This window comes from Lygodium microphyllum, chromosome 30 (genome assembly GCF_053477565.2).
Source record: "Lygodium microphyllum isolate KBCC chromosome 30, Lygodium_microphyllum_v1.1.10, whole genome shotgun sequence".
Taxonomy (NCBI): Eukaryota; Viridiplantae; Streptophyta; class Polypodiopsida; order Schizaeales; family Lygodiaceae; genus Lygodium; species Lygodium microphyllum.
This window is the reverse complement of record NC_141164.1, coordinates 32,886,975-32,896,378: the sequence shown is the minus strand read 5'-3', so window position 1 is coordinate 32,896,378 and position 9,404 is coordinate 32,886,975. Positions and strand designations below refer to the sequence as shown.

General features: G+C 40.7%; 1 protein-coding gene across 1 annotated transcript; it reads right to left on the bottom strand.

Moving 5' to 3' along the window:
* Positions 1-295: 295 nt before the first annotated feature.
* LOC148009696 (uncharacterized) lies at positions 296-1,790 on the bottom strand. The gene has a single exon (XM_087673103.1). The coding sequence runs from the start codon at positions 1,534-1,536 to the stop codon at positions 784-786; it is 753 nt and encodes a 250-aa protein (XP_087529229.1). The 5' UTR covers positions 1,537-1,790; the 3' UTR covers positions 296-783.
* Between the last annotated feature and the right edge of the window lie 7,614 nt (positions 1,791-9,404).

The window sequence follows — 9,404 nt, the reverse complement described above, 5'->3', positions numbered from 1 at the left end:
TGCTTATCTCCTCTAAAAATTTTTGACCCTATCATAAAGGTTGAAGGCTCCAAATGGATGCTAGACAACATGCAAGAGTATCATTCATTAAGACATAAATGTAGCCTAGGACCAAAGGACCTAGACTAACCCAAAGAGAACAAATCAAATCTTTATGGAAAGAGACATCGTCTTTCTAAGTATTGGACCCAATAAAAGTTTACCCTAAATTATGAGAAACTCTAAAGATTCTACCTTGTTTGGCTTTGAAAAAATTCAATTTGATGAATTGATGATCATTGGTAAGGTCTATGGGGAGGAGTAAATCAATGTAATTAGATTGTTGTAGCATTTAAGAAAGCACACTAATTGCAAAAATTGGCCTTGTGACTTGTGAGAAAGCATTCAACTATGGCATATTTGTATGATAATGTGCTTTGGTGCTTGTCTTTAAGACAACACATTGGTTGTTGCAAAGTGCACACAGTGTTCCAGCCTCTTGGTAGTGATGGAGAAGACAAGGTTCCTTGCTTGGAAAACCATGGTCCCTAGCCTGGTAGAATGGTGGAGTGGCAACTTGGTTTCTTGCTTGGAAAACCATAGCCGCTGTAGCCCCATTGGAAATGTCGATCGAGACCCAAGGTTCCCTGCTAGGAAAACCATGGTCAATCCTTGCTTAGCGATGGTGGAGATTAACGTCCAAGGTTCCTCGCTTGGAAAGCCATGGTTGATCTTAGCTTGGTAATGGTGGCAAACCGTGATTATAACAATTGGGGGATTGGTGATTTTCTTCGTTTGCAGCTGTTAGAAGACGGCAGGCAATTCGATTATGGTCTCTAGCTTTGGGCTCCAAAACTTGGTTCTGCAGATCATGCCTTGCTTCAGCTGAAGAGCGACCGAAGAAGAAGGGGTAGGGGGAGCGATGGAGAAGGAGTTGTATTGGCTAGAGGGGTCGATGTTAAGGGAGGGGCTTCGAGTAAAGATGATGGGGGAGCTGGAGAGGGGACTGACTCTGCTGTGGCCGGAGGAAGGTTTGGGCAGCTTGGGGGTAGTGGGATTTATATGAGGGTATTTGGGTGGAGGAGGAGGATGAGAAGGAAAGAGGGCATGGGCGTAAGCGGCGAGGTCGTGGAAGGAGAGGCGGGAGGAGAGCCTGGCGATGGGGATGAGGAGGTAGCAGTGGCCCAGGGCCAGCTGGTGGTCGGCCGAGAGGGGGCTCAGGCGGGCGTGGTACTGATGCTGCAGCTGCTGGAATTGATCCCGTGTCTGATGATGACCATGATCATCATCGTCGCCATTGGCCGCATGATTATGATGATGATAGCTTGAGAGCGCCGCGACGTGGCTGTTGAAATCGCAGACCACGTGTCCCGGGTCGTATTCCAGCATAAGCTCCGCTGCAGTCGTCGGCTCGTATAACTCCAGGATGCGCCCGCTGTCGGGCTGGAGCACCTTGATCACCGGTTCCTTAACGGAAGGAGTAGTGCAGGGAGCAGCGTCGGCATGGTCGTAGGAGGAGGAGGAGAAAGCGGAGACGCACGACAGATGGTTGCCCATCAGCCACAGAGAGATGCTCTCTCTCTCTCTCTCTCTCTCTCTCTCTCTCTCTCTCTCTCTCTCTCGTCTCGGCCGCCTCGATGATCAAACACAGTCCACGAAGAAGAAGGAGACAAAGCAGCAGCAGCAGCAGCAATATGCAGTATGGCGGGAGCTGCCCTCAGAAGGACAAGAGACTCGAGCGAGAATGAGGAGCCCTCAGAAGAAGAGATCACTCAAGAGACTCTCGCTCTGTCTCTCTGTCTGTCACTGTCTGTGTGCCTGTGTCTGTGTGAGGATATTTTTGTATGGAGTTCCGATTGAATGAATGAATGATGAGGTTGCGGTTGTGCTGCGGCTTTTAATCCCGTCGCCAGCCAGCCGCGTTCCCCCAAAGACGGATTCTACGCGGCACCCAAAAAAGAAAGAAGAGAGAAACAGTCGAACTGACCTACCGAGTCTCCGGGATCCAGAGTCCACAACCCTTGCGCGTTTCCAAGTTTCCAGGAACATGACGGGAAATAAGATAACTATTAACGACTCCTTCCCCCTTCATCAGACATCTTTCCTTGCCCTTTCTGATGTCACACATCACCCACCCATTGCCACCCTCAAGTTTTGTAATCCACGGTTTATATTAATAGGTAAGTGTATTTACATTAGCAAAATATTGGTAAAAAAAGGCTCATAAGCCTTTATTTCAAATTCTCAGTGATTTCATCAATTTACTAATTGGGCGGTGCTTTAAATTTGATACCCAAGGTTGAGCTTCAAAAAAAAAGAAGTAATAACATCTTTTTGCTTTGTGATAGGCGTCATATTGATGTTTTCATAGTAAATTTGGGAGTTAACAAGCTCTTATTTTATCGATCCCAATTTCAAGCTCGAGGCAAAGGCACGGGCACCCAGGATTCAACATCTTGGCTTCCACCACCTACCAAGACCCTTCCAAATTCTGTCCACTCTTGTCTCTTCATTGCCCAACTAAATGTTGGCTCCACTTTCACTCCTTTTTCTCCTTTTTCCTTGGTCCATTTCTCATGATGCCTCATCTTTCTCTTCTCTACTTTCTTATGTAGTTTTTGTTCTAACAGAAGTTCACCCTCTCAGTTTGTCACTGAGAGAGAGACAAACGCATATTTTTAGCCCAATTGATGTCACTTGAACATGACCGTGCCTATAAGCATGTTCAATAAGCACAAACAAATTTCCTTTATTTGTGTGCTTCTATAAATCCATGAGCTAGCAAAAATGATGGTGTGATTGTGTACGAATGAGGAGCTAGGCTCTAATAACACAAGAAAAATGCAAACAAATGTATTTCTCCAAACCAACATATTCTATCTAAGGTTGAATTGATTAGGAGAGAACACAAAACGAATTACAAAACTACAATACATTTTACTGTAAAACAATAAAAAATTCAATGTTTAGGAACCAACTCGAGTGACAATGGTATTAATTGCACGCCATAAGTGACGAATCTTCATGGCAAGTTGCATTAAGTGATGGGTTTTCATCATATGTTGAAAGTTTGTAGATAAATACTCAATAGTGAGCATGATGGAGGCATGATGATGAGTAAACTATGTTCTTTTATTTATAGTCAAATGAACAGGGAGGATTGATTGTGTGGGAGAGAATATAATGTATTTGTGATTTGAACCTTTACAAATTAAGGCTCAAACTTGTAGAAATTCAAGGGTCGAGAACGGAAAAAAAACATTTAAAACTGCAACTATTAATCCTTTTCTAGCTTTAAGCCTTAGTCTTAAAACCCAAGGTGCTCCCAAGATGGTAGCAACCCAAAGATGGTGGACAATACATTAAACAATGTATATATGTAACTCATGACACTTTACCCATATGATTAGAATTTATTTGCAACCTTTATCTTAATTTTCAAGTTACATTTTGACAACTTGTCCTCATTTTTTAGGTTTTAGGTGTCACCCAAAATCATCAAGACACCCAAAATGGGCTTCAAATGTAAGTGCTTTTAATTTAACTTTTCGATTCGAGCCCAAGGTCTCACCCTTTATTGAAAATTTTAAAGCAGAACAAATATATAAGAAAACACACTTCTATGTTTCAATACTGCTAAGCCAGTTGTAGGGTTTGCTACCTATGATTCTAGACCTCAGGGGGTGCACCTTGTGTTATCCCTCCATATAATGTGCATTGAAAGTGTACTTAGAATACCCTTTTTAAAAAAAATTGCATTGTTTTATATATCCATTTTGTTAATTTTAGAGGCAATATTTGTATTCCTTCTGTAAATCTAAATTTTAAGAGGAGGTGCATTTCATGGCCACTTTTGTACAATTCAGATTAAAACATGATGCTGATGTCAATATTATAAATGTTTTACACTAGTAGTATGACATAGAGTAATATACAAAAGTCTCTAAGTATAGCATAAGAAGTATCTGCTCCTTGAGCCTTTACATCCAAGAGCGTAGCCAAAAAGCCTTACTCACAGCATACTCCTCAATAAATATGACATTGCCTTTATTTGCAGGTATGTGGGAGACTAACCTAAATATCTAGACTCTTTAATGTAGTCATTGGCATAGATGGCTTGTCATTATACTTTGTATGGTAGATCTTCACAATGTTGGGATCAAGCTAGAAAAGAGGTGTGCAAGGGTAGATTCTTACCCAAACATGATCCTTGTGCCACCAAAACGAGCCAAGAAACCATCAATAGTTAAAATAACTTGTAGAAAATATGAGAATATGCTATTTTAACATTTGAATATTCAAGAAAGTAAAGAAATGGGAAATAAGAATCAAAATAAGGGCTTACATTTTGGGGATTTTCTTCCTCTACAACCCTTTCTTCTACCCACAAATTAATTGAACCTTGCTGAGGTTCATTCATGATGAACTTCTTCTCCACCTCCCTACCCATATGCTCAATACCAACTTGTCTTTGAGTCTCCACTAGAAACTCCTCTTCAGTTTTGGAAGGGTCTCTAAGTTCTTAAGAGCCTTTTGTCGGCAAAATTTAAGGGCATCATTTGCCTCGACAAAATTTGAGGTGTTATTGTCTAGGATATGAAATTCCTTGTTGGAATCATCAATAAGGTCCTAATCATCCTTACATGCCTTTGCAATGTCTCCAATGCAAAAGTCCTCATGAGCACTTTGAATTTTTGGATATCATTAAGTAACAGAAACTCCTTCCCAAAGTATGGGAATGGAGGGCGGAGATTGGCAAGAGCGAGGGATTCTCAATGGACATTAGTTTGTCTTTTTGCTCCTCTTCTACAATATTATCCACTTTCAAATTAGCTATATCAAGCTCATTTGACATTTTTTCCTCTTGCTCAATAGGCATGACCTTCTCCATATCCATGACAGTTTCTTCAATATCTATACTTCTCTTGCAAGAGGAAGCATTCTCCTAAAGCCTTATTGGATTAGCAAGCTCTTAGTGTGAATCTAGGAAGCTCAAGAAACCAAAATAGAATTCATATAACTCACAACATCTTTTATGGAATGGATAGTCCAATGTTTTTTTGAAATCCTTAAGGAGTTGTTGAAGCCTTTTCATTACAATTCTCTTATGATTATACTTCTTTTCTTGGTATGGATAGTGCATGAAGAACTTTTTGGAAGAGAGGGAGAGAGACAGAGTGGAGCAAAAGATGAGCCTTAGCTCATTATTGTTCTTCTTTCATTAGACTTCATCATACTAACCGAAAGAGACTTATACACATAGGTATGACTAACCAAGACTAGCTGTGGTTAAGTCACTGACTACATCGACTTATTGAATGTCACACATGTGTACAGCTGTATCCAGCTAATGTCAGTCACACACATAAAGATAGACTAACTGAAGGGTAATGAGAGCTTGATATTCTAACACTCCCCTCAAGCTCAAACCATCTGACAAAATCCAAATAGTTGTCTAAAATATATGAACTTTTCTTTACCAAGAGACTTGGTAAATATATATGCTACTTGGTCTTCAGTCTTCACATGAATCAAGTCAATCTTCCATGTAAGAACCATTTCTCTTATGAAATGGTAGTGAACCTCAAAATGTTTGGACCTCGCATGGTAGACAGGATTGCTAGCCAACATAACACGGATGAGGTTATCACAATGCAATCTCACTCTGCTTTCTAGTTGTATTCCCAAGTCTTTCAGTAGTTTCATTAACCAAACTGCTTTGCAAGCCACTAAGGCAGCTCCTCTATACTCAACTTCAGTACTAGATAATGCAACAATAGGCTATTTCTTACACTACCAACTGATTATACTGTTGCCCAATCCAAATGCATAACCACTGGTTGACCTCCTGTCATAGGCACAACGAGCCCAATTAGGATTAGTAAACCCTGTCAAGTCAAGAGATTTTTCATATGCATAAAACATCCCATAATCTATAGTACCCTTTACATATCTCATGATCCTCATGACTGCATCTAAATGTGGTTTGCGAGGCTTCTGTATGAACTGACTAATCAGTAATAGTCAAGTATATCAAGTTGCCCACCATCTATCGATACATGGTCACATTCTCTATGTCATTCCCAACATTGATGTGCAGCTTGACATTATGATCAAGAGATGTCTCCATAGGCTTGCATTTAGCCATACCATACGTCTGTAACATGTCATGAGCATATTGCTTCTGTAGTAACCATATACCTTGAGGCGTAGAGACTACCTCAATCCCAAGAAAATACTTTAGTTTACCAAGGTCTTTGACTCTAAATTCAGCACGTAAACATGATTTAATTTCAGCAATGCCCTCTTCATCATCTCCAGTGATGATAAGATCATCTACATAAACCACTAGAAACACATATCCATGATCTGTCTTCTTCGTGAACAAACTATGATATGCATCACCCAATCTAAATCCATGTTGCTGTAAATAACTGTTGATCTGAGCATTCCATGCTCTAGGTGCCTGTTTCAATCCATATAAAGCCTTTTTCAACTTACATACATGTGTAGGAAAGTCCGGGTGAACATAGCCTTCAAGCTGCTCCATACATACTTCCTCAACCAAATCACCATTCAAGAAAGCATTCTTGATGTCCATTTGCCATAATTTCTAGCCTTTGCATGCTGCCAAAGCAATGACAATTCTGATTATTGCCATTTTAGCCACCAAACTGAAAGTCTCCTCATAGTGTCCTCATAGTCAAGGCCATATTGTTGTGCATACCCTTTTGCAACCAACCTGGCCTTATAGTGTTCTAACGAACCATTTGACTTGCACTTAACCTTGTACACCCATTTTTAGCCAATGGGGACTTTGCCTTTAGGCAACTCAACCAATTCCCATGTCTCATTTTCAGCCAGGGCTGCATACTCCTCATTCATGCCATCACACCAGTTATCATCTGTAACTGCATCATCAAACTTTGTAGGCTCTTTGTAACCTGTCACACTAGCCATATATGCATAATGGCAGGCTAAATAACCAGTGTGTGTAAACCTATCAATTGGTTTTCTGATTCTCTCAGATCTCCGTAATTGTGGCTCACTCTGAGCTTTTGCCTCTCATGAGGCAGCACATAATGACTCTACCTTACTCCAGGCATCATAATAGACGGAATGCCCAACTCACTAACCAAACTGTCACTGTTAGATGACTCATAACCTACTGTAAGTGGACCTGTCACATCCTCAAGAATCTTTTATTTTCCCTTATCCAATCTCCCCCTCACTAACATATCCGTGTCAATGGACGTAGGAGTACGACTCCGCAAGTGTCTTGACCAAGGACTTACTGTAGGTGACCCATCACCTGTAGGACCACTCATAGATGTAGGTGTATTTTCAGCATTACTAGTGCTGGCTGATCCATCAGTAGCCATTGCAATAGGATTACCATACCACGATGCCAGCTCATAAAAAACAACATATTTGCTAATCAATGTCTCATGTGTAGACGATACATAACACTTGTAAGCTTTCTGGTCTTGTGCATAACCAAGGAACACACTCTTGACAGCTTTAGGATCCAATTTCTTCCTCTTTTCATTAGGAACATGCACATATGCAATGCTACCAAATACCTTCAAGTGTGAAATGTCAGGCTTATAACCATACAACCTCTCATATGGAGTTACATCATGAATCCTTGCTATAGGAGTTCTATTCAGCATATAGACAGCAGTCACTACTGCTTCAACCCAATAACTATTTGGCAAACTCTTCTCATTCAGCATAGCTCTTGCCGATTCCATTAGTACCCTATTTTTCCTTTGTGCATCATTTTGCTGCGATGTATAGCTGCAAGTTAACCGTCTTCTGATCCCATGTTTAGCGAGGTACCTATCAAAGTAATTAGAGAAATATTCTCCACCTCCATCTGATCTAAGCTAAGACATGAAATTTTACAGCTCAACTCATTTTTAGCATGCTTCTTGAAATCCTTGAATGCATCAAACACATCATCCTTATGTTTTAGTATGTAAAGCCAAGTGTACCTGCTGCTGAAATCATCAATGAAGGATACATAGTAATGAGCACCACCAAAACAAAGCATTATGAGACAGACCCCATACATTTGAATGTACCAACTGCAAGGGTCATGAGCTATCCATACATGTCTCATAAATGAAAACCGTGCTTGCTTTTCAAACAGACATGCATCACATACATGTCCAAAGCCATGATACTTGAACTTAGGTAGTCCAAGCACAATCTCCTTCTGTTGCATAGATTTTAGCTTTTGTACATTCAAATAGCCAATCCACTTATGCCATATCTCAACATCCCATATAGCACCATCATCATGTGCAAACATGGCTACTTTCAATTCTGGAATTGACGCATCAAGAGTAAACATTCTACCATCTCTTCGGCCTCTAGTAATCAATTTGCAGCCATTACCATATTCTTCAACAAAGCATCCATCTCTATTAAATCTCACCTAAAGATTTTGTTCTGCCATCTGTCCAACTGACAAAAGATTCTTGGTTATTGTAGGTACATGTAGTACATCATGCATGCTCTTTTTCTTGCCATCAGGCATCAACAACGGAACAATTCCTATGTGTTGAATGTCATGTTGGGTGTCATCCCCAGTACACACATAACCATGTGAACCTGCAACCATCTCATCAAACCATTCTCTATGGGGTGTCATATGATTTGAAGCCCCTAAATCAATGTACCATCTCTCATCTTTGTTCTACCTAGATGCATTCTTAGACACATGCAACATGGCAAACAATTTGTCAACCTGCTCGTCATGAGCGCCGCTAGAAGATGCATAGTGCCCATGTTGTTTGCCCTTTGCCTTCATATCTCCTTGCTTCTTGTAACAATCCTTTGCAATGTGTCCATATCTACTGCATTAATGACAGTCCTTATCTCTGTTTGACAGATCATTTGACTATCATGACCTAGATCCACTACTTCTACCATGGGGTGATCTCGCCCTGCCTCTAAAGCCACTAGATCCACGCTAGCCCAGTGTATTTGTGCCATGCCAAGAATTCTGCTAATGCTATCCATAAGCATTTCGAGTGTCTCCTCGACCTCGAAAAGAGCCACATCCCTCTACTGCCTCTACCATGCTAGCTAGAGTAAAGAACATTGTTTCTGCTTCGAGACGTACTAGAACCTGTATTTAGTCCAAGTTTAACTTCCTCATGCAGTAGCAACACAATCATCTCATCCCAATCAGGGGATTTAGCTCTCACAGAAATAGACGTATCAAATGCTTTATACTCTTTGCCAAGTCCATTCAATGTCATTTCAATCATATCATCCTCAGACACTGAAGATCCAATGGTGGCAAGCTGATCTGCTATGTTCTTGATCTTTGTAGTGTAGGCTTGAATGCTTTTGCCAGATATGTTATTGAACAGTTGCTTTAGTTGAATTTTTCTTGCATGTGTTACATTTTC

Coding starts and splice junctions, on each gene's coding strand:
- LOC148009696 (XM_087673103.1), bottom strand. CDS start 1,536: ATGGGCAACCATCTGTCGTGCGTCTCCGCTTTCTCCTCCTCCTCCTAC.